Here is a 26,244-nt window from a genome sequence, read left to right as displayed (position 1 = left end):
TCAGGTATGTTATTCAATGCTCTTTCAGTTGCAGAGCTTGTAGAGGGGGGGGGGGGGGGGGGTCACATTGTTCCTCGTGTGGCGAGGTAGGCCAGGAGGGACCCAGGTGTGTTCTCCTTGGTGCAGACTGACTGAGGCCCAGTTTAACAACAGGATCTAGGCCAGAGCAGAGAGTCACACAGTGAGCTTGGCCCACTTCTGAAGGAAGGTACCTCCCATATAATGTACACACACACAGAGTCTGGGGAGATGTGTGGTCATATTGCAGGCAGGCTGACAACAGCAGGAGAGAGAGATGTGCCATGTCAGACCCTCTAGAGAGAAATAATAATAATAATATGCCATTTAGCAGACGCTTTTATCCAAAGCGACTTACAGTCATGCGTGCATACATTTTTGTGTATGGGTGGTCCCGGGGATCGAACCCACTACCTTGGCGTTACAAGCGCCGTGCTCTACCAGATGAGCTACAGAGGACCACAATGGAGGGCCAGGGAGTGGGAGGAAGGGAGAGAAAGAGCGAGGGAGGGAGAGGAAGGTAGAGAGCAAGCAAAGCTCAGGATTTGTCTCCGATTTAAAGGAAGAGGAGAAAAACACCTTTAAAGAGGACCCCTTATCAAATCAAATCTTATTGGTCACATACACATATTTAGCAGATGTTATTGCAGGTGTAGCGAAATGCTTGTGTTCCTAGCTCCAACAGTGCAGTAGTATCTATAATTCACAACAATACACACAAATCTAAAAGTAAAATAATGGAATTAAGAAATTCACTGCTAAAAAAAATAAAGGGAACACTTAAACAACACAATGTAACTCCAAGTCAATCACACTTCTGTGAAATCAAACTGTCCACTTAGGAAGCAACACTGATTGACAATACATTTCACATGCTGTTGTGCAAATGGAATAGACAACAGGTGGAAATTATAGGCAATTAGCAAGACACCCCCAATAAAGAAGTGGTTCTGAAGGTGGTGACCACAGACCACTTCTCAGTTCCTATGCTTTCTGGCTGATGTTTTGGTCACTTTTGAATGCTGGCGGTGCTTTCACTCTAGTGGTAGCATGAGACGGAGTCTACAACCCACACAAGTGGCTCAGGTAGTGCAGCTCATCCAGGATGGCACATCAATGCGAGCTGTGGCAAGAAGGTTTGCTGTGTCTGTCAGCGTAGTGTCCAGAGCATGGAGGCGCTACCAGGAGACAGGCCAGTACATCAGGAGACGTGGAGGAGGCCGTAGGAGGGCAACAACCCAGCAGCAGGACCGCTACCTCCGCCTTTGTGCAAGGAGGAGCAGGAGGAGCACTGCCAGAGCCCTGCAAAATGACCTCCAGCAGGCCACAAATGTGCATGTGTCTGCTCAAACGGTCAGAAACAGACTCCATGAGGGTGGTATGAGGGCCCGACGTCCACAGGTGGGGGTTGTGCTTACAGCCCAACACCGTGCAGGACATTTGGTATTTGCCAGAGAACACCAAGATTGGCAAATTCGCCACTGGCGCCCTGTGCTCTTCACAGATGAAAGCAGGTTCACACTGAGCACATGTGACAGACGTGACAGAGTCTGGAGACGCCGTGGAGAACGTTCTGCTGCCTGCAACATCCTCCAGCATGACCGGTTTGGCGGTGGGTCAGTCATGGTGTGGGGTGGCATTTCTTTGGGGGGCCGCACAGCCCTCCATGTGCTCGCCAGAGGTAGCCTGACTGCCATTAGGTACCGAGATGAGATCCTCAGACCCCTTGTGAGACCATATGCTGGTGCGGTTGGCCCTGGGTTCCTCCTAATGCAAGACAATGCTAGACCTCATGTGGCTGGAGTGTGTCAGCAGTTCCTGCAAGAGGAAGGCATTGATGCTATGGACTGGCCCGCCCGTTCCCCAGTCCTGTATCCAATTGAGCACACCTGGGACATCATGTCTCGCTCCATCCACCAACGCCACGTTGCACCACAGACTGTCCAGGAGTTGGCGGATGCTTTAGTCCAGGTCTGGGAGGAGATCCCTCAGGAGACCATCCGCAACCTCATCAGGAGCATGCCCAGGCGTTGTAGGGAGGTCATACAGGCACGTGGAGGCCACACACACTACTGAGCCTCATTTTGACTTGTTTTAAGGACATTACATCAAAGTTGGATCAGCCTGTAGTGTGTTTTTCCACTTTAATTTTGAGGGTGACTCCAAATCCAGACCTCCATGGGTTGATAAATTTGATTTCCATTGATAATTTTTGTGTGATTTTGTTGTCAGCACATTCAACTATGTAAAGAAAAAAGTATTTAATAAGATTATTTCATTCATTCAGATCTAGGATGTGTTGTTTAAGTGTTTTGAGCAGTGTATATAAATATTAGGACGAGCAATGTTGGAGTGGCATTGACAGTAGAATAGAATACAGTATATACAGTGGGGAGAACAAGTATTTGATACACTGCCGATTTTGCAGGTTTTCCTACTTACAAAGCATGTAGAGGTCTGTAATTTTTATCATAGGTACACTTCAACTGTGAGAGACGGAATCTAAAAAATAAAATCCAGAAAATCACATTGTATGATGTTTAAGTAATTAATTTGCATTTTATTGCATGACATAAGTATTTGATACATCAGAAAAGCAGAACTTAATATTTGGTACAGAAACCTTTGTTTGCAATTACAGAGATCATACGTTTCCTGTAGGTCTTGACCAGGTTTGCACACACTGCAGCAGGGATTTTGGCCCACTCCTCCATACAGACCTTCTCCAGATCCTTCAGGTTTCGTGGCTGTCGCTGGGCAATACGGACTTTCAGCTCCCTCCAAAGATTTTCTATTGGGTTCAGGTCTGGAGACTGGCTAGGCCACTCCAGGACCTTGAGATGCTTCTTACGGAGCCACTCCTTAGTTGCCCTGGCTGTGTGTTTCGGGTCGTTGTCATGCTGGAAGACCCAGCCACGACCCATATTCAATGCTCTTACTAAGGGAAGGAGGTTGTTGGCCAAGATCTCGCGATACATGGCCCCATCCATCCTCCCCTCAATACGGTGCAGTCGTCCTGTCCCCTTTGCAGTAAAGCATACCCAAAGAATTATGTTTCCACCTCCATGCTTCACGGTTGGGATGGTGTTCTTGGGGTTGTACTCATCCTTCTTCTTCCTCCAAACACGGCGAGTGGAGTTTAGACCAAAAAGCTCTATTTTTGTCTCATCAGACCACATGACCTTCTCCCATTCCTCCTCTGGATCATCCAGACGGTCATTGGCAAACTTCAGACGGGCCTGGACATGCGCTGGCTTGAGCAGGGGGACCTTGCGTGCGCTGCAGGATTTTAATCCATGACGGCGTAGTGTGTTACTAATGGTTTTCTTTGAGACTGTGGTCCCAGCTCTCTTCAGGTCATTGACCAGGTCCTGCCGTGTAGTTCTGGGCTGATCCCTCACCTTCCTCATGATCATTGATGCCCCACGAGGTGAGATCTTGCATGGAGCCCCAGACCGAGGGTGATTGACCGTCATCTTGAACTTCTTCCATTTTCTAATAATTGCGCCAACAGTTGTTGCCTTCTCACCAAGCTGCTTGCCTATTGTCCTGTAGCCCATCCCAGCCTTGTGCAGGTCTACAATTTTATCCCTGGTGTCCTTACACAGCTCTCTGGTCTTGGCCATTGTGGAGAGGTTGGAGTCTGTTTGATTGAGTGTGTGGACAGGTGGGCTTCTTAAAGAAAAACTAACAGGTCTGTGAGAGCCGGAATTCTTACTGGTTGGTAGGTGATCAAATACTTATGTCATGCAATAAAATGCAAATTAATTACTTAAAAATCATACAATGTGATTTTCTGGATTTTTGTTTTAGATTCCGTCTCTCACAGTTGAAGTGTACCTATGATAAAAATTACAGACCTCTACATGCTTTGTAAGTAGGAAAACCTGCAAAATCGGCAGTGTGTCAAATACTTGTTCTCCCCACTGTACATTTGAGATGAGTAAAGCAGTATGTAAACAGTGTTCATCCACACAGACAAAGACAGCTACCCATCCTCTGGTGAATCAAAGGACACTGTGTATTTAACCTAATTCCACCGCTTTTCAACATGGGACAAGACAGCTGTGTGTGAGTGTGTGTAAAGAGCAGATCAAGGGGCCAGTGTAAGATTAAGCTGTCAGCTGACTTGAGAAATGTGATAACATATGGACTGATGTTAGTGTGTGTGTATGTGTGTGTATGTGTGTGTGTGTGTGCAGGCATGCAAGTATATGTGAACTCACATTGGCAGACACCTTCCTCTCCCACCCATGTATCTTATCCTTGACAACAAGTATCATAGCCCAAAGGGCAATAATCTGTTGCTGGGAGGGGAGCTCCTTTAAACGAAAGTGACTGTCTTGGAATCAGGACTGCTTAATGAGTAATGATAGGAGAGACTGTGTGATATCAATCAAGTGACTTCCCCAATTAATCCACTGAGGAGATTACATGTAATTAATTGCATTGTGCCAGAGGATGTAATTGCTCACACTGCTCTGAGAACCACTAGACTGATGCTTATTAATGTTATTTCTATGGCTAGACTGCCTGGTAGCTTGTGATAGTGTAACAGAAATAGCTATAGGAAAGGTCATACAGTGCATTCGGAAAGTATTCAGACCCCTTGACTTTTTCAACATTTTGTTACGTTACAGCCTTATTCTAAAATGGATTAACTTGTTTTTTCCTCTCATCAATCTAAAAACAATACCCCATAATGTCAAAGCAAAAACAGGATTTTAGATTTTTTTGCAAATCTATTACAAATATAAAACTGAAATATCACATTTATGTAAGTATTCATACTCTTTACTCAGTACTTTGTTGAAGCACCTTTGGCAGCGATTACAGCCTCGAGTCTTCTTGGGTATGACGCTACAAGCTTGGCACACCTGTATTTGGTGTGCCTTCTCTGCAGATCCTCTCAAGCTCTGTCAGGTTGGAACAGCAGAGGGTGCACCCCCCTATCCACATCGACGGGACCGCAGTGGAGAAGGTGGAAAGCTTCAAGTTCCTTGGCGGACACATCACTGACAAACTGAAATGGACCATCCACACAGACAGTGTGGTGAAGAAGGTGCAACAGAGCCTCTTCAACCTCAGGGGGCTAAAGAAATGTGGCTTGGCACCTAAAACCCTCACAAACCTTTACAGATGCACAATTGAGAGCATCCTGTCGGACTGTATCACCGCCTGGTATGGAAACTGCACCGCCCGCAACCGCAAGGCTCTCCAGAGGGTGGTGCGTTCTGCCCAACGCATTGCCGGTGGCAAACTACCCGCCCTCCAGGACACCTACAGCACCCGATGTCATAGGAAGGCCAAAAAGATAATCAAGGACATCAACCACCCGAGCCACTGCCTGTTCACCCCGCTATCATCCAGAAGGCGAGGTCAGTACAGGTGCATCAAAGCTGGGACCGAGAGAATGAAAAACAGCTTCTATCTCAAGGCCATCAGACAGTTAAACAGCCATCACTAGCACATTAGAAGCTGCTGCCTATAGACATAGACTAGAAATCACTGGCCACTTTAAGAAATGGAACACTAGCCACTTTAATAATGTTTACATATCTTGCATTACTCATCTCATATGTATATACTGTATTCTATACTATTCTACTGTATCTTAGTCCATGCCACTCTGACATCGCTTGTCCATATATGTATATATTCTTAATTAATTCCTTACTTAGATTTGTGTGTATTCGGTATATGTTGTGAAATTGTCAGATATTACTTGTTAGATATTACTGCACTGTCGGAGCTAGAAGCACAAGCATTTCGCTACACCTGCAATAACATCTGCTAAACACATGTATGTGACCAATACAATTTGATTTGATTTGTTTGGATGGGGAGCATCGCTGCACAGCTATTTTCAGGTCTCTCCAGAGATGTTCAATCGTGTTCAAGTCCGGACTCTGGCTGGGCCTTTCATGGACATTCAGAGACTTGTCCCGAAGCCACTCCTGTGTTGTCTTGGCTGTGTGCTTAGGGTCGTTGTCCTGTTGAAAGGTCAACCTTTGCCCCAGTGTGATGTCCTGAGCGCTCTGGAGCAGGTTTTCATCAAGGATCTCTCTGTACTTTGCTCCATTCATCTTTCCCTAGATCCTGACTAGTCTCCCAGTCCCTTCCGCTGAAAAACATCCCCACAGCATGATGCTTCACCGTAGGGATGGTGCCAGGTTTCCTCCAGACATGACGCTTGGCATTCAGGCCAAAGAGTTCAATCTTGGTTTCATCAGTCCAGAGAATCTTGTTTCTCATGGTCTGGGAGTCCTTTAGGTGCCTTTTGGCAAACTCCAAGCGGGCTGTCATGTGCCTTTTACTGAGGAGTGGCTTCCGTCTGGCCACTCTACCATAAAGGCCTGATTGGTGGAGTGCTGCAGAGATGGTTGTCCTTCTGGAAGGTTCTCCCATCTCCACAGAGGAGCTCTGGAGCTCTGTCAGAGTGACCATCGGGTTCTTGGTCACCTCCCTGACCAAGGCCCTTCTCCCCCGATTGCTCAGTTTGGCCTGGTGGCCAGCTCTAGGAAGAGTCTTTGTGGTTCCAAACTTCTTCCATTTAAGAATGATGGAGGCCACTGTGTTCTTGGGGACCTTCAATGCTGCAGAAATGTTTTGGTACCCATCCCCAGATCTGTACCTCGACACAATACTGTCTCGGAACTCTATGGACAATTCCTTCGACCTCATGGCTTTGTTTTTTCTCTGACATGCACTGTCAACTGTCAACTGTGCCTTTCCAAATCATGTCCAATCAATTGAATTTACCACAGCTGGACTCCAATCAAGTTGTAGAAACATCTCAAGGATGATCAATGGAAACAGGATGCACCTAAGATCAATACTTATGTAAATAAGGTATTTCTGTTTGTTTTTTTAATACATTTGCAAAAATTTCTAAAAACCTGTTTTTGCTTTGTCATTATGGGGTATTGTGTGTAGATTGATGACGGAAAAAAACAATCTAATCACTTTTAGAATAAGGCTGTAACGTAACAAAATGTGGAAAAAGTCAAGGGGTCTGAATACTTTCAGAATGCACTGTAGCTAGGGTTGCAAAGGGAGGGTATATTACTGAAAACCTTAACAGTAAACTACCAGAATTGTTGTATCTTTCAATTATTTTATGTAATCTATCACAAGACATCTAGTGGCCCTTTTGGGTTATTACTGGTGTCTAATTATCTCTGGCCCTCTGTGTGGCCTTATCACATGATATTAAAGATTACTTTCAAATAAAACAGAAAGACAAAGCTATAAAACATTATCCTAAATATAAACCAACTTAGTGAATACCAGTGTTTAATATGATGGTTTCAGAATGAAATATCCTTAATATTTTTTTCATACATTTATTTAATATGTCGGTTGTAAATGTTTTGGTGTAAAACTGGTGGCAGTTGTGAAAAAAGTCAATAGTTCAAAGATTTGCAGAGTTAATAGAAAATAATGCATTTGTTGATTAGATGCTTTTTTTTTTATTAACTAGGCTATTTTCTCTGGAACCATATAGTTTATCCACTAGAAACTCATGGACAATATGGACATAGATATAGACAATTAATACAGTGTATAAGAATACATTTTTTAGAAGTTATTCAAGTATATATTACCAATGTTATGATAGATTGCCATAGATTTTCTATTAATTACCAAAATTACTGAAGATTCTGGTAATGTTGGTAAATTACCGGTAGCCTTGCAACCCTAGTCATAGCTAATGTGTAGATACAGTCCATTCATATTGTACTATTCATTGAGAACCAGACACGGACACACACAGTATGGGTGAGACAGAGGGTGCTGCTGGGAGTTGTAGTTCTTACCAGCTGCTGGCCCATGGGTCCCCAGCCTGCGTATTGCAGCTGGGCGTTCCGTACCTCTGGAGGGTTCAGGTTCCATGTCTCCCTGCAGCAGAGAGGAGAGACCACAATATGAACACACATACACACACACACACACACATCCACACTACACACCGACACACACATTGAACTGCCCCTCACTAAATGACAGATCACCTTCTTTAAAAAAAAAAAAACTCTTAGTTGATCATCAACAAAACACTGCATTATAAAAACAACTCCAATTCACCGCACAAGCAGCCTTCGCTGCTCCTGCCCAGATGTTCCAGTGTTATCCATCCCAGTCCAAAAGGTTTAAGAACAGCTATAAATACAGGTGCTTTATATACCGCAGCCATTTTTTGTTCATTTAGAAGTGCTGTGAGCTGCAGAGAATTAGAGGTGTCACAGGCCCTGTGTCTTAGTCTGGAGGTGAGGATGGATGAGGTCACAAAGCCCACAGTTCTCCTCATCTCCATAGGGTGGCAGCGCAGAGACGTGACTGACCAGGCTGAGAGGAGAGGAGAGGAGAGGAGAGGAGAGGAGAGGAGAGGAGAGGAGAGGAGAGGAGAGGAGAGGAGAGGAGAGGAGAGGAGATGGGAGGGGAGGGGAGGGGAGGGGAGGGGAAGCGTTTGTTGGTTTCAGCTACTTACGGAGTCTCCAGGCTGCAGATGATGTAGAAGGCAGTGAATGAGTGCTGGTACACCTGGAAGAAGAATGATTGAAGACTGTCATGAAGAAGACTGATTGACTTGGCCATTAAAAACATGTTTTAGTAATTACCATCAGAATGAAAGTACATATGATGGGAGATTATATTATTTCTACTTAGTAATTGGTTAAGTTCAGGAAATTCTAAACCGCTCCCTCAGAGTTGGGGAAGAGAGAGAGAGAGAGAGAGAGACATTCTCTGTGAAGGGCAAGCAGCAGCATGATGTGTGGAGAGGGTGTGTGTGTGATTGTGTGTGATTGTGTGTGTGTGTCTGTGTGTGTGTGTCTGGGTGCTTGTGTGTGTGTGTGTCTGCGTGCTTGTGTGTGTGTGTGTGTGTGTGTGTGTGTGTGTCTGGGTGCTTGTGTGTGTGTGTGTGTCTGCGTGCTTGTGTGGGTGTGTGTGTGTGTGTGTCTGGGTGCTTGTGTGTGTGTGTGTGTCTGCGTGCTTGTGTGGGTGTGTGTGTGTGTGTGTGTGTCTGCATGCTTGTGTGTATGTGTGTGTGTGTGTGTGTGTCTGCGTGTTTGTGTGTGTGTGTGTGTGTGTCTGCGTGCTTGTGTGTGTGTGTGTGTGTCTGCGTGCTTGTGTGTGTGTGTGTGTGTGTCTGCGTGCTTGTGTGTGTGTGTGTGTGTGTGTATGCGTGCTTGTGTGTATGTGTGTGTGTGTGTCTGCGTGCTTGTGTGTGCGTGTGTGTGTGTGTCTGCGTGCTTGTGTGTGTGTGTGTGTGTCTGCGTGCTTGTGTGTATGTGTGTGTGTGTGTCTGCGTGCTTGTGTGTGTGTGTGTCTGCGTGCTTGTGTGTGTGTGTCTGCGTGCTTGTGTGTGTGTTTGTGTGTCTGCGTGCTTGTGTGTGTGTGTGTGTGTGTGTCTGCGTGCTTGTGTGTGTGTGTGTGTGTGTGTCTGCGTGCTTGTGTGTGTGTGTCTGCGTGCTTGTGTGTGTGTTTGTGTGTCTGCGTGCTTGTGTGTGTGTGTGTGTGTCTGTGTGTCTGCGTGCTTGTGTGTGTGTGTGTGTGTGTGTCTGCGTGCTTGTGTGTGTGTGTGTGTGTGTGTCTGCGTGCTTGTGTGTGTGTGTCTGCGTGCTTGTGTGTGTGTTTGTGTGTCTGCGTGCTTGTGTGTGTGTGTGTGTGTGTGTGTGTGTGTGTCTGCGTGCTTGTGTGTGTGTTTGTGTGTCTGCGTGCTTGTGTGTGTGTGTGTGTGTGTGTGTGTGTGTGTCTGTGTGCTTGTGTGTGTGTCTGTGTGCTTGTGTGTGTGTCTGTGTGCTTGTGTGTGTGTCTGCGTGCTTGTGTGTGTGTGTGTGAGTCTGTGTGCCTGTGTGTGTGTGTGTGTGTCTGTGTGCCTGTGTGTGTGTGTCTGTGTAATGACAGCTGGGGGATGGAGCTGTCATCCACCAGGGCTACGGAGGACCATTATGAAATAACATATTCACTGTCTACCACACACACACGCGCACACGCAGACACAGACACAGACACAGACACAGACACAGACACAGACACAGACACACGCACGCACGCACGCACACACACACACACACACACACACACACACACACACACACACACACACACACACACACACACACACACACAGACACAATCCATCAGGGCCTCCCTGTTGTCTCTCTGGCCCAATGGGCTTCTATTCCCTGACATACTGGTTATTTTTCAGACTCTCCTTGAGTGTCCTGGATCTCACATTGCAGCAGTCTTTCAGCTGAGTTAGCTACCTCAATCAATCAATCAATCTACCGCACCTGCTATTTCAACCTCTAAATGCCAGGCTATGAAAAGCCAAGTGACATTTACTCCTGATGTACTGACCTGTTGCAACCTCTACAACCACTGTGATTATTATTTGACCCTGCTGGTCATCTATGAACGTTTGAACGGCTTGGAGAAAAATCTGGTCTTAATGGCCATGTACTGTTATAATCTCCACCCGGCACAGCCAGAAGGGGACTGGCCAACCCTCAGAGCCTGGTTCCTCTCTAGGTTTCTTCCTAGGTTCCTGCCTTTCTAGGAAGTTTTTCCTAAGCTTCTACATCTGCATTGCTTGCTTTTTGGGGTTTTAGGTTGAGTTTCTGTATAAGCACTTTGTGACATCTGCTGATGTAAAAAGGGCTTTATAAATAAAATGTGATTGATTGATTGAGCCATTACATAATGCAGTAACCTCCCATCCCTCTCCTTTCCTTTCCTTTCCTTTCCCTCCTACTCTCTCTCTCTCTTGCTACCCCCAAATCTCTATACCTCCCCCTCCCTTTGTTTTCTCCCTCCACTTTCTTCCTCATCCCCCTCTCCCGGCTGTGTTGTGGGGTTAGTTTGTGTTTTGGAGAGTACAGTTCCACTCAGCTGTTTTCTCTCTAGCGTGGCTGAGAGGCAGCGGCGTGCGACAGGACTCTACTCGGACGCCATGATTACTTTTCTCCCCCACCGCCTTGCCACGTTTCCCTTCGGAGACTGCTGACATATTTGCCTGTCATTCCGCTAATTCCAAAAACATGCAAACAAATGAAGGAGCTCACCGGTGCCACGTTGTAGGCAAGCAGCACATGCTTCATGTCAGGAGACACTTCATACTTGCTGGCTTTGTACATTTCCTGAAAAGCAGAGCGAGAGAGAGAGAGAGAGAGAAAGAGAGAGAAAGATAAAAGACAAAAATATTACATTTAACCATGCGTAGTGTTTTTTCATTAAGGTAATCCTTAAATGACTGCGTTTGACGGATTGCTCAACGCGCGGGGCGTGGGCGGGAGACACATTAATCTTCTTGCGGCTCTTTTTGATTTCAGAGAGACATAATGTTGTGTGTCGTCACCTCGGCCGTTTCAACACTGACCCAAATGTTAACAAGCCTGACCAAATGATGTGGTAATGATGGATTGTTTCAGTACACTTTGGGTGCTTTGATATGCTGAAAAGTTCTAATAATAAAAATATATAAAATGAATAACACTATGGAAAAAATAGATAGTTGGAGAGACTCACAAACTTTTTGTTGTGCACCAATACCGTCCTCTCATACGTCTCCATGTTGAGCCTGACAACATCCCCCTCACGTGTGCGATACAGTAGCTCATTACCTGTACAACAGAGAGAGAGCAAAGAAACAGAGCAAGAAAGATGACTTCACAAAGGCTTTCAAACTTTTCATGATGTCTGATAATAGTCCTATGTGCAATATCCTTGCAATCGTCTGTAAGTTGGACAATTGCAACAACAAAAAATATCAGAGAGCAAAGTCTTTGGATGCAGAGTGGCCAGTTGGTGCATTGGCAGTGCATCTTGGATCCATACATTGACAGTTGGTCCCTGAGCTCTCTACATTGGTGTTAAAAGTGGAATTTGCAGTGGGAGGAATGCACTGGGGCTGTTTTGAGTTGACAAGGAGTTGTTTATTTGAATCTGTTGTAGGGTAAAAACCAAAACGTGCACCCGGGGGGGGGGGGGGGCCTTGACCGACTTTGGGAAACCCTGTTATAGAGTATGTACTGGGGCTATAGAGGAATGTACTGGGGCTATAGAGGAATGTGCTGGGGCTATAGAGGAATGTACTGGGGCTATAGAGGAATGTGCTGGGGTTATAGAGGAATGTACACATTAGATAATATAATAATATAATATAATATAATATGCCATTTAGCAGACGCTTTTATCCAAAGCGACTTACAGTCATGCGTGCATACATTTTTGTGTATGGGTGGTCCCGGGGATCGAACCCACTACCTTGGCGTTACAAGCGCCGTGCTCTACCAGCTGAGCTACAGAGGACCAGATGTGCAGGATGGCTGTAGATTCATGATTCGTCTGTTAGCATGGAAATAACTGAATTAGCAGGGAGCTAATGCGACCATTACAATTAAAGCATGCTAGCTAACTCGCTCTTACAGCAATAACATACAAAAGCACATCCAAGGATGCCCCCAACATCTAACAAGTACCGTACACATATACTGTGTGTATATACAGTGCATTCGGAAAGTATTCAGACCCCTTGACTTTTTCCACCTTTTGTTACGTTACATCCTTATTCAAAAATGTATTAAATCGTTTTTTTCCCCTCATCAATCTACACACAATATCCAATAATGTCAAAGCAAAAACAGGTTTTTAGACATTTTTGCAAAAAAAGAAAAAGAAAAGAAAACGGAAATATCACATTTACATAAGTATTCAGACCCTTTACTCAGTACTTTGTTGAAGCATCTTTGGCAGCGATTACAGCCTCAAGTCTTCTTGGGTATGACGCTACAAGCTTGGCACAGCTGTATTTGGGGAGTTTCTCCCATTCTTCTCTGCAGATCCTCTCAAGCTCTGTCAGGTTGGATGGGGAGCGTCGCTGCAAAGCTATTTTCAGGTCTCTCCAGAGATATTAGATCGGGTTCAAGTCCGGGCTCTTGCTGCTCCCAAGCCCTGCCGCTGAAAAACATCCCCACAGCATGATGCTGCCACCACCATGCTTCACTGTAAGGATGGTGCCAGGTTTCCTCCAGACGTGACGCTTGGCATTCAGGCCAAAGACTTCAATCTTGGTTTCATTAGGCCAGAGAATCTTGTTTCTCATGGTCGGAGAGTCTTTAGGTGTTTTTTGACAAACTCCAAGCGGGCTGTCACGTGCCTTTTACTGAGGAGTGGCTTCAGTCTAGCCATTCTACCATAAAGGCCTGATTGGTGGAGTGCTGCAGAGATGTTTGTCCTTCTGGAAGGTTCTCCCATCTCCACAAAGGAACTCTGGAGCTCTGTCAGAGTGACCATTGGGTTCATGTTCACCTCCCTGACCAAGGCCTTTCTTCCCCGATTGCTCAGTTTGGCCGGGCGGCCAGCTTTAGGAAGAGCCTCAGTGGTTCCAAACTTCTTCCATTTAAGAATGATGGAAGCCACTGTGTTCTTGGGGACCTTCAATGCTGCAGTCATTTTTTGGTACCCTTCCCAAGATCTGTGCCTCGACACAATCCTACTTTGTACTTGAGTCCTTTCTTAGTACTTGAGTACTTTCCGAATGCACTTTATATATATATATATATATATACACACACACACATATCAGGACATGAACTCCTACACATTGTAATATGAAAATAGAATACAGTATTTCAGAACGTGACCTACCGCTTGCATGTCAATATCAGACTGTGAAGAATTTACATTCGCGATCTCCCCCTATCTGCAAGTGTAACCAATGGCATAACACCTTATTGATATATAAATTCACCCAACCAGTAGAAATACATAAACATGAAATGCATATTTCTGCAGTGGCAAGTGGAAACATAATCAACCCAGTTACACCGGCAGTCACAAAGACCCTCTCCAGAGTGAGTAGACAATTGCAACAAAGAGATAAAAGGGAATTTTGTTTTCTTATCTTCACAATTACTTTGCCCTTTACTAGACAAGGACGATAAAAGCCTATTTCTGAATGTTGTTTCAGTCAAGAGCCAATAAGTGCAGAGCAAACAGCTCTGGTTTAGAGTGTTAATCAGGGACTACAGATTGTTATGGGGCACATTCTATATCTGCTAGGATAATTAATTGTCCATCACAATGACATTCATTCAAGAAATTATGATTGACAATTCTGGGGTTTTAGATTGCACTGGTCAAATAATGAATGCAAATTATGCAATCAACAACGCTCCCCTTCATTGGAATATTAACAGCCTCATATCAGGAGTAAAGATTAAAATATACTGCATCACGATTGCTCGTCCCTTCTCACTGAATCTCATCCTGAATCCCAAGTACTCACTTTTAATTTTTCTATCCTTTGAATCAGCACATTTCCATCATATCAATGTAAAGCACTTGAGAGCATCTGGGAAAGAAGTCCATAAATCCATTAGATCTTCTAATATGCTATTCCTTTTCCCTGTTTTGTATCCATGTAAAGCTAAAGCTAAGGTAAGCTACTATCCTCCTTCCATCTCTTCTCCTCCTATCCTCTTTCCATCTCTTCTCCTCCCCCTTTAGATCTGTTATCTCCGAACTTCATCCTAAACAAACACTTGGATGCCCATATTTTTCAACCGTCTTTCCGCCTGTCTTTTCCCCTCCCTCAGAGTCCAATCTTTATTCTGTATTTATCTTGTATTTTTCCATTGACCATCCTTCCAGTCACCTGAAATCACTCCATCGTTCCATTCCAACCATGCACCCCAACAGAGTCCATAATTTTAGCCCTCACCCTCTCCTCTTCTCCACCACTCTCCCTCTCTCGCTATACAGATTCCCGGGCTGTCTTCCTTTTCCTTTCAAAGACACCAGGGCTTCCTCTCTTTCAGATCATTGCCATCTATTCATCCCTGTTTCACACCACCAAGGGAATTCTCAGTCTTGCTCTCTGTTGCTCTCCCTCACTCCATCTTGCCCTCCTTCTCCCTCCACTAGGTCTTCATCAGGGCTCCCTTGACCGGCTCGGCGTTAGCCCAGGGCGCTGGCTTCCCCCTCTGATCATCACCTCTACTCCTGCAACATATCTTACTCATTCAGTCTCTTGCTCTGGGCAACATCCCTCACTCACTACAGATCACAGGAGGACAGTTGTGTTTGTGTGCGAGAGAGGGAGAAAGAAAGCGTATGTACTGTAAAATGGGTTAGTGCCATAGACATTCCCCTTTCCAACAACACATCACTTCAAAGACCATTTACCTTATGAATATTCCCACTTAACCTTTAATGCCTGCTATGATCTTACACTAACACTCTACCATCCCCTTCTCTGAACCCTACAGCTTTCATTTGACTGTATGCTTTGTACCTGTGTGCCTCATTGAGGCTTCAGGCAAGCCGTTCCCGGCACTAACTGAAGATGACAGCTTCATTAGAATGAGAGAAGATCCACAGTCAGCGCAGCTCTGGCCACCAAGCTAGCTAGCTTCCAAGAGAACTGAAGTGAAGCTTTACTTCTCAATCCAAGGACTATTAGTCAAACATATTTACATATTTTATGCATTTGCACCAGTTTTTTCAGTAAGGGATAAAACACCAAAGACAAAGCTAAAATATAACTAACTTTCCTTAAATTGTACATTCTCTTCACCCTCATTTAGCTATTTTTGTTCTGTCCTCCATGTTTAATTCCCTTAAAAACAAACTGGTTCAAGCTTTGCACTTGCTGCAAACGCATAGTAAATCTGTCCAAAAAGTTTTTTTCAGATGGCAAATGATTGCTTCAGAAACACTTTAAGTTCCCAGGCCCATCTGTCTTGCTGAATATGAGGATATCATAGTCACCCCCCTTTAACCAACCATGTGAAGGACTTTATTCTCCCCTTTTGCTTCCATTTCTCCCTGTCTGTTTCCTTGTCCCATTCTCTCAATTTTTCTTCAGGGAGACGCAGCAGCCCATTCATTCTATTCAGGCCTGCCTCTCAATCTTTCCTTTGTAACTCCTGAGTTCTGGCACTATGCCGCAGAGAGACCATTTAATGTAGAATTATTATAGATTTTTTAGGATGGAGGTCGGTGTGTGAATAATATTCCCGCATGTCTTTGTATACGTGGAGGGAAGTTTACCCTCTATTGAGTTCAGTTCTCTTGAGAACGTCTATACATAAACTTTCCTTTATTTCACGCTCTACACCGATGGCGGTGATGATGTGGATGCCGATTAAGGCAGCCCCCCGCACCTCTCTGATTCAGAGGGGTTGGGTTAAATGTGGAAGACACATTTCGGTTGAATGCATTCAGTTGGTCAACTGACGAAGAATCCTCTTTCCTTTTCCCTTACACCTCAACCCACAACTTGAAGAAACCGTTTACCATTTGAATCGGACAACCTTACCCCTGAAATGGGCCATAGTCAAGCTTCCCTCATACAACAATATAACTGCACAACAGAGAGCCTTGGCATTTCTCTATAGCGTATTGCATGAACCCATTCCCCAAAGTAGGAGATGGGAGGGAATAGAAGTGTATGAGCTGCCGATGGCTCCTGTCCGGTGGGCTGGATGGGAGTTTTACGTTGATTTATGGTTATCAGCAACACCAATACATTTTTCACTGCCGGCCCATTTCTTGATTCCTACGAGTCCACCGGCCGGCATCAAACCAGACGAATAATGGTAATATTAAACCTCCTTATAATGGTTTTCTTAAATTTGTGTTTTTACTTTTTCTGCCTCAGAGCCACAGCACAACACAACAAGCAAGAGTACATACGATTTGCATAGGGCAGAATCAGATGTAAATGACATTAAACATTAAAATAATGTGGTTTTGGTTTAACTGAAATATTTACTGCAAATACCTGCTGGGAGGGAAAGGCTAATACATGTCGGCATTGAATGATGACATATTTAAGATTCTTATTCAGGACAGTGAGAGAGAGAATTCATAGGCCTATAAAGACATTTCTAGGGTTGTGCTGTGATGTAATGCTTAGCCTACTGTATGTTCCACTATAACAGACTGCCATTTCCTAAAATGTCCAGAGTAAGACAAATTAAGTGTATATACAGTTGAAGTCGTTATTTCACTTAAAATTCACTGTATCACAATTCCAGTGGGTCAGAAGTTTACATACACTAAGTTGACTGTGCCTTTAAACAGCTTGGAAAGTTCCAGAAAATGATGTCATGGCTTTAGAAGCTTCTGATAGGCTAATTGACATCATTTGAGTCAATTGGAGGTGTACCCGTGGATGTATTTCAAGGCCTACCTTCAAACTCAGTGCCTCTTTGCTTGACATCATGGAAAATCTAAAGAAATCAGCCAAGACCTCAGAAAAAAAATTGCAGACCTCCACAAGTCTGGTTCATCCTTGGGAGCAATTTCCAAACGCCTGAAGGTACCACGTTCATCTGTACAAACAATAGTACGCAAGTATAAACGCCATGGGACCACGCAGCCGTCATACCGCTCAGGAAGGAGACGCTCTGTCTCCTAGAGATGAATGTACTTTGGTGTGAAAAGTGCAAATCAATCCCAGAACAACAGCAAAGGACCTTGTGAAGATGCTGGAGGAAACAGGTACAAAAGTTTCTATATCCACAGTAAAACGAGTCCTATACCGGCATAACCTGAAAGGCCGCTCAGCAAGGAAGAAGCCACTGCTCCAAAACCACCATAAAAAAGCCAGACTACGGTTTGCAACTGCACATGGGGACAAAGATCGTACTTTTTGGAGAAATGTCCTCTGGTCTGATTAAACAAAAATAGAACTGTTTGGCCATAATGACCATCGTTATGTTTGGAGGAAATAGGGGGACGCTTGCAAGCCGAAGAACACCATCCCAACCGTGAAGCACGGGGGTGGCAGCATCATGCTGTGGGGGTGCTTTGCTGCAGGAGGGACTGGTGCACTTCACAAAATAGATGGCATCATGAGGAAGGAAAATTATGTGGATATATTGAAGCAACATCTCAAGACATCAGTCAGGAAGTTAAAGCTTGGTCGCAAATGGGTCTTCCAAATGGACAATGACCCCAAGCATACTTCCAAAGTTGTAGCAAAATGGCTTAAGGACAACAAAGTCAAGGTATTGGAGTGGCCATCACAAAGCCCTGACCTCAATCCTATAGAACATTTGTGGGCAGAACTGAAAAAGCGTGTGCGAGCAAGGAGGCCTACAAACCTGACTCAGTTACACCAGCTCTGTCAGGAGGAATGGGCCACAATTCACCCAACTTATTGTGGGAAGCTTGTGGAAGGCTACCCGAAACGTTTGACCCAAGTTAAACAATTTAAAGGCAACGCTTCCAAATACTAATTGAGTGTATGTAAACTTCTGACCAACTAGGAATGTGATGAAAGAAATAAATGCTTAAATAAATAATTCTCTCTACTATTATTCTGACATTTCACATTCTTAAAATAAAGTGGTGATCATAACTGACCTAAGACAGGGAATTTTTACTAGGATTAAATGTCAGTAATTGTGAAAAACTGAGTTTAAATGTATTTGGCTAAGGTGTATGTAAACTTCCGACTTCAACTGTAGATGGGTTCTTTCAATTAAATACCATTAGCACTATCAACCCATCCTACTGTAGTATATTGATCAATATCCCTCTTTCATATGTCTCTAATATGAAACTCTGGTGATTACCCATGTTGTCTATCCCTCTTCAAACACCAACTTGATGATTTTGAGTTGCAGCCGGTCCAGAATGAAAAACCAGAAACCATAACAGGGCTGTGGATGGCTGAGTAAGCAGAAGTATTATCTCTGACTTTCCTTTTCAATTACTAGCACTGGTCAATGAGGTTAAACGCAGTGGTGTGTATTCATGGATGCCAATGGAAGCCAAGTTTCCCCCAAAAATGTACCAATAAAAACATATACAAATAATTGATCTCTGTGTTTCATAATTTTCCTTCAATTTGCTCAGAGGCTGAATGTATCTCACCGGAGAAAGCATCTGAGTGAGCGAAACAGCGCCCCTCTGTCTCTCTATGTGTAGCCCATCTGTCTGATGCTGTCTGGCCTAAAAGTGCATTACATTTTTGCCGCCCGTAGCATTGAATTCAATAGCAAGGGAAGCCAGCGAGCAGGTTATAGAGTAAACAACGCAATTATCACAACACATAGGTTATAATATGGCTTTTTTCCCCTGACTTGGCATCCCCAGGGATTTTACCAATGCACCGCTATTGGTTAAACGTGTGTTCTTTCGTTTTTTAATTGCAGAGTTTTTCTTTTGAAGAGGGGGACTTACCTGCACAGACTATGGTGGCCAAAGGCCAGGTGCATTAATCACTTAATTCCATTCAAACACATTACAATCATACTGGTAATCTGAATTTTATGAATGACTGGCACGCTCTATAAAAATGAAGCTGTAAAATGAAACTTTGACACTAGGGGGCACTACTTTACTTGTGGTGCTCCTCTAATGCAAATCACCACCAGGTCAGTCGTCAGCTCGGTTCAAGGTTAAAATATACATGCGTCTGTTTGCTTGATGGCATTTAGCAAATCTCTTCTCCCTACATGTTTAGCACTGGGGGTGGGGGGTCATTATAGGCGGACAAGTACAAGGAGAGCTGCTTCATTCAGGCATACAGCAGCTGCTAGAACTCATGCCATAACATTAACCAGGGTTTAATTTATCATTGTTGGATGAAAATGATGTGTTGCTGCGTGCATTTGATTGTGATTTTATGCCGGGGATGGACATACACAGGATATCAATGGGGTCTGCTAATTGCACAATTATATATCAGACTAAATCCAATGATGATGGGTGGTGCATTTGTTAAGAATGTTGATGAGGTGTCTTTAAGGGCAAATAGATACAGAAATAGCCTGCTGCCAGATCTCTTTGTGCTGTTGCCAACTTCTATGGTCATTGTGGCATGACAATTAACATACGAGTTGGCAAGACCGCACAAACAGATCTGGGACCAGGCTAATGTAGGAGAGTTCCATGGAGGCACACAGTGCTGCAAGGTTCCTGTTGTAGATTGTGATGAAACAAGGCCAAAGGGCTATTAAAATCTCAACACCTTCATGAGTAGCTTGTGTTGTATGAATTCAACGAGCACAGCCTTATATTGCCATAAAAGACCCCAAAAAGGATTTGGACTTATCAACGACAAAATAACATCATCGATTCATAAACAATTCTAGAGGTTTCATCACAAATGTCCCCAGGGAAATTGAATGATGGCTCAAGGAAAACAGGGATGGCGGAAAACATATAATTTAGTGCAAAATTAGGTTTACAATAAAAAAATCGATTTCAGTCCCCGGAAGCCAATAATTGCAAATGTTCCAGACAGTTCTGAAAGCTCGCCATTATGCACATCACGAAGGCTAAACAAATATGACACACTAACAAAGATCCTATAATCAGTCGATAATGGAACTCTCATCTCTTTCCTTCTATGGCAGCTGCATCTATAAACAGCTACTGTAGAAAGGCATTTCAATAAGATGACGACTCATTTCATAGTGGCTGCATGCAGTCTGGAAGACGTATGGAGGCAAGTATTAATCAGCTTATCAAAGTGACAGAATGCGTCATTCTATTAAAAAAGGGAAATACTATAGTATTTATTCTTGGTGTTTCATGCACTGAGAAAAAACAATTTTAAAGAGGCACAGATGGTCACATCCAGACAATGTATACTACCCCTGTTCTAGCACAGTTTGCTGCAACTCATTGACTTTAATTGTTTTGTTGACTATTTTGTGGGTCACAAGAAACACCAGGAATAAGACACTAGATATTACTGAATTGATCAGATATTACTGAATAGGTGAAAGCAGTATGTTTAGAGGCCTTGCTTTCAACCATCTAAATGAGTTAGGTTAGTGATTAAACCAAGGAGGGGAAGGAAGCTTTCTATAGTACTTCAACAGTCCTAGACGTTCTCTATGTAGTCTCCCATCTGCACCCTCTCTAGGAGAGACTAGTGGCTGATAGGAGAAGACGGCTTCATTAGGCATAAAGTTAAATCAAAGCTGCTTCATTAATCCTTTGGCTGTCAAGTGCCTCTCGGAGTCGGGCTCTGATCATTTTCAACCCAGCAGTAAGATTATGGGTGTCTGGCCTGTTTCAACAGTTGCAATTTAAGCTTTGTTTGATTTTATTTTATTTTCCGGGCAACATGTTCAACTAGAATAAATACTTCATTCTGGTGTGATTGACAGTTGGCTTCAAGCACCTTTCACAGTTTTACACAAGAGGATAGAATTGAGCCAATCCTGTGCCTTTGACTGTTTCAGCAGTTCCCATCATTGCAGTTGAGCTAATACAAATGATGAAAAGAGACAATATTTGACAGTGTTCTCTTCAATAATTGTAATATTCTCTGGACTGTGCATATTTAGTACAGTAGTGTACATGCTGGCCCACACCGTGGCAGTTCATCATGGCGCAGTGGTCTAAGGCACTGCATCGCAGTGCTTGCTGTGCCACTAGAGATCCTGGTTCGAATCCAGGCTCTGTCGTAGCCGGCCGCGACCGGGAGACCCATGGGGCGGCGCACAATTGGCCCAGTGTCGTCCAGGGTAGGGGAGGGAATGGCCGGCAGGGATGTAGCTCAGTTGGTAGAGCATGGCGTTTGCAACGCCAGGGTTGTGGGTTCAATTCCCACGGGGGGCCAGTATAAAAAAATAAAATAATAATATGGTATGCTCTGGATAAGAGTGTCTGCTAAAAATGTAAATGATTGCAGAAATATGAATGCAAAACGACTAGCTGCAGTTCCTCTTAAAAAAACGACTAGCTGCAGTTCCTCACTTGACATTGATTCAACATGGACTCATTACACTGTCATTGTTAAGCTGATTCACTCATGGGCAATGAGATCATTGGTGCAGAAGTTGTTGTTAGTGGAACAAAGGGATCAATCCATGTTATTCACACTGTGGTCATAATGATTCTAAATCCATGCTAGCTGGGTAGGAAGCAATGCTCCATTCAATCCAATAGAAAACAGTGCTGAAACTTTCTTTAAGTTCAACCTATAAAATCGACCAAATGAAAACATTAGAGTTCCTACTATTTAGTCACATTTGACTATAGTTATTTGACTGCCAACCCCAACAGAAGTTTAGTTATTCTTCTAAATGTGTCTTCAACTCAGGATTATTACCATTACAAAATAGCTTTACAGATGTAGGATCTTAATTTGATCACCCTGTTGCAGGAACATTTTCCTGTAAATTTAAACCTTGTAGTGTATTTTAGGTTTAAAAAGGCTTCTGGAGTTTGTAATTTCCATTTTGAAAAATGTATACATTTTCCCTTATGAAAAAAATTATAATCCATGTAATAATTCACATTTCCTGTTGCTACAGGATTATTTTCCTGCTGTAGCAAACTGGTTCCAATTAAAATCCTACATGTGTACCAGTTGGTGGGAAATGTATAACTCTTTTTGAATGTCCACAGTGAATACATGAGTGTCACCGATATGGATGTCCCACGCCAACCCCTCTACAACATCGATAGAGTACTCACTGTTGATCCACTTGGCCTCAGGGTCGTGAACCTTGAAGTCCTTCCTGAAGATGTCCCCCACGGTCAGTTTCCCCTTGAGGGCCAAGCTGTCATCCTCACCTGCAAGGGAACAAGTGAAAATACAATTTTAAATCCGTTTTAAATCCATTCGATTAGAACGAAAGATTAGCAGCGGGTCATTCCAGGACGAACACATAAAGTGCATTCGGGAAAAGTATTCAGACCCCTTCACTTTTTCCACATTTTGTTACGTGACATCCTTATTCTAAAATGGATAGATTTTTTTTTCTTCCTCATTTATCTACACACAATACCCCATAATGACAAAGAGAAAACAGGTTTTTAGAAGTTTGTGCACATTTATTACAAATACATAAGTATTCAGACCCTTTGCTATGAGGCACGAAATTTAGCTCAAGAACATTGCTAGCACTGTCTGGGAATGGTCTGAGTGGGGAGTGGAAAACTGAAAAAGACCTGTTATCTCTTTCTTATTGGTCTATTAACCAATATACCGCTTGGTGATGTCACCAGGCAGGCCAAAACTCCATCCCACCAAAACAGGCTGACATTTCTGGCAGTCTTTTCAAACGGCTCTTACACTAAAAGCGCATTATCATAATTTTAACAATTTAACAGTATTAATCAAATAATATCAAAGTTTATTGGTCACGTACAGATTTGCAGATGTTATCGCAGGTGCAGCGAAATGCTTATGTTTCTAGCTCCAACAGTGCAGTAATATCTAGCAATTCAATAACCAAAAAGTAAAAAACGTTTAATAATAATAATAATAATTAAGAAATATCAGAACGAGCAATGTCAGAGTCCGGAATATATACATACAGTATATATACACTAAATGACCAAAAGTATGTGGACACCTGCTCGTCGAACATCTCATTCCAAAATCATGGGCTATAACAGCCTCCACTCTTCTGGGAAGGATTTCCACTAGATGTTGGAACATTGCTGTTGGGACTTGCTTCAATTCAGCCACAATAGCATTAGTGAGGTCGGGCACTGATGTTGGGCATTTAGGCCTGGCTAGCAGTCGGCGTGTTCCAATTCATCCCAAAGGTGTTAGATTGGGTTGAGGTCAGGGCTCTGTGCAGGCCTCTCAAGTTCTTCCACATCGATCTAGACAAACCATTTCTGCATGGACCTCACTTTGTGCACAGAGGCATTGTCATGCTGAATCAGGAAAGGGCCTTCCGCAAACTGTTGCCACAAAGTTGGAAGCACAGAATCGTCTAGAATGTAATTGTATGCTGTAGCGTTAAGATGTTCCTTCACTGGAACTAAGGGTCCTAGTCCGAATCATGAAAAACAGCCCCAGACCATTATTCCTCCTCCACCAAACTTTACAGTTGGCAGTATGCATTGGGGCAGGTAGCGTTCTCCTGGCATCTGCCAAACCCAGATTCGGCCCTCTGACTGCCAGATGATGAAGTGTGATTCATCACGCCAGAAGACGCATTTCCACTGCTCCAGAGTCCAATGGCAGCGAGCTTTACACCACTCCAGCCGACAATTGGCTTTGCACATGGTGATCTTAGGCTTGTGTGCGGCTGCTCGGCCATGGAAACCCATTTCATGACGAACAGTTATTGTGCTGAAGTAGCTTCTAGAGGCAGTTTGGAACTCAGTAGTGAGTTTTGCAACCGAGGACAGACACGCAGCTGTCCCGTTCTGTGAGCTTGTGTGGCCTATCAGTTCGTGGCTTAGCCGTTGTTGCTCCTAGACGTTTCCACTTCCCAATAACAGCATTTACAGTTGACTGGGGCAGCTCTAGCAGGGCAGAAATTTGATGAACTGACTTGTTGGAAAGGTGGCATCCTATGACGGTGCCACGTTGAAAGTCACTGAGCTCTTCAGTCAGGCCAGTCTGCTGCCAATGTTTGTCTATGGAGATTGCATGGCTGTGTGCTCGTTTTTATACACCTGTCAGCAACGGGGTGTGGCTGAAATAGCCGAATCCACTCATTTGAAGGTGTGTCCACATACATTTGTATATATAGTGTATATATGCTGTGTATAGCCAATATGGACAGTATATGAATAGAAAAGGTGTGTCCATCATATAGGATGAGCCATGTACAGTGAGGGGAAAAAGTATTTGATCCCCTGCTGATTTTGTACGTTTGCCCACTGACAAAGACATGATCAGTCTATAATTTTTATGGTAGGTTTATTTGAAGAGTGAGAGACAGAATAACAACAAAGAAATCCAGAAAAACGCATGTCAAAAATGTTATAAATTGATTTGCATTTTAATGAGGGAAATAAGTATTTGACCCCTCTGCAAAACATGACTTAGTACTTGGTGGCAAAACCCTTGTTGGCAATCACAGAGGTCAGACGTTTCTTGTAGTTGGCCACCAGGTTTGCACACATCTCAGGAGGGATTTTGTTCCACTCCTCTTTGCAGATCTTCTCCAAGTCATTAAGGTTTTGAGGCTGATGTTTGGCATCTCGAACCTTCAGCTCCCTCCACAGATTTTTTATGGGATTAAGGTCTGGAGACTGGCTATGCCACTCCCGGACCTTAATGTGCTTCTTCTTGAGCCACTCCTTTGTTGCCTTGGTCGTGTGTTTTGGGTCATTGTCATGCTGGAATACCCATCCACGACCCATTTTCAATGCCCTGGCTGAGGGAAGGAGGTTCTCACCCAAGATTTGACAGTACATGGCCCCGTCCATCGTCCCTTTGATGCGGTGAAGTTGTCCTGTACCCTTAGCAGAAAAACACCCCCAAAGCATAATGTTTCCACCTCCCTGTTTGACGGTGGGGATGGTGTTCTTGGGGTCATAGGCAGCATTCCTCCTCCTCCAAACACGGCGAGTTGAGTTGATGCCAAAGAGCTCGATTTTGGTCTCATCTGACCACAACACTTTCACCCAGTTCTCCTCTGAATCATTCCGATGTTTCTTGAGCAGGGGGACCTTGCGGGCACTGCAGGATTTCAGTCCTTCACGGCGTAGTGTGTTACCAATTGTTTTCTTGGTGATTATGGTCCCAGCTGCCTTGAGATCATTGACAAGATCCTCCCGTGTAGTTCTGGGCTGTTTCCTCACCGTTCTCATGATCATTGCAACTCCCCGAGGTGAGATCTTGCATGGAGCCCCAGGCCGAGGAAGATTGACAGTTCTTTTGTGTTTCTTCCATTTGCGAATAATCACACCAACTGTTGTCACCTTCTCACCAAGCTGCTTGGCGATGGTCTTGTAGCCCATTCCAGCCTTGTGTAGGTCTACAATCTTGTCCCTGACATCCTTGGAGAGCTCTTTGGTCTTGGCCATGGTGGAGAGTTTGGAATCTGATTGATTGCTTCTGTGGACAGGTGTCTTTTATACAGGTAACAAGCTGAGATTAGGAACACTCCCTTTAAGAGTATAAAAGACACCTCGGAGCCAGAAATCTTTCTGATTGAGAGGGGGTCAAATACTTATTTCCCTCATTAAAATGCAAATCAATTCATAACATTTTTGACATGCATTTTTCTGGATTTTTTTGTTGTTATTCTGTCTCTCACTGTTCAAATAAACCTACCATTAAAATTATAGACTGATCATTTCTTTGTCAGTGGGCAAACGTACAAAATCAGCAGGGGATCAAATACCTTTTTCCCTCACTGTATGTAAACATTATTAAAGTGATCAGTGTTCAATGACTATGTACATAGGGCAGCAGTCTCTAAGGTGCAGGGTAGAGTACCAGTAACAGTGTCTGTCTAACAGTCTGATGGCCTGGAGATTGAAGCTATT

At 43.8% G+C, this 26,244-nt stretch overlaps 1 protein-coding gene across 1 annotated transcript in view; it reads right to left on the bottom strand.

Moving 5' to 3' along the window:
* Positions 1–26,244, bottom strand: part of LOC311109415 (A-type potassium channel modulatory protein DPP6-like) — a gene marked incomplete at both ends in the record, with an annotated part of 209,412 nt that overhangs the window by 28,192 nt on the left and 154,976 nt on the right. The window contains 5 exons of the mRNA XM_084152285.1: positions 7,839–7,920; positions 8,510–8,562; positions 11,088–11,162; positions 11,551–11,645; positions 22,477–22,575. Coding sequence (XP_084008411.1) covers positions 7,839–7,920; positions 8,510–8,562; positions 11,088–11,162; positions 11,551–11,645; positions 22,477–22,575 — 404 coding nt within the window. The remainder of the gene's footprint in view (positions 1–7,838; positions 7,921–8,509; positions 8,563–11,087; positions 11,163–11,550; positions 11,646–22,476; positions 22,576–26,244) is intronic.

Source organism: Coregonus lavaretus (genome assembly GCF_964263955.1).
Source record: "Coregonus lavaretus genome assembly, chromosome: 34".
NCBI lineage: Eukaryota > Metazoa > Chordata > Actinopteri > Salmoniformes > Salmonidae > Coregonus > Coregonus lavaretus.
Note: the sequence above shows the minus strand (reverse complement) of the source record. Positions and strands in the feature narration are given on the sequence as shown.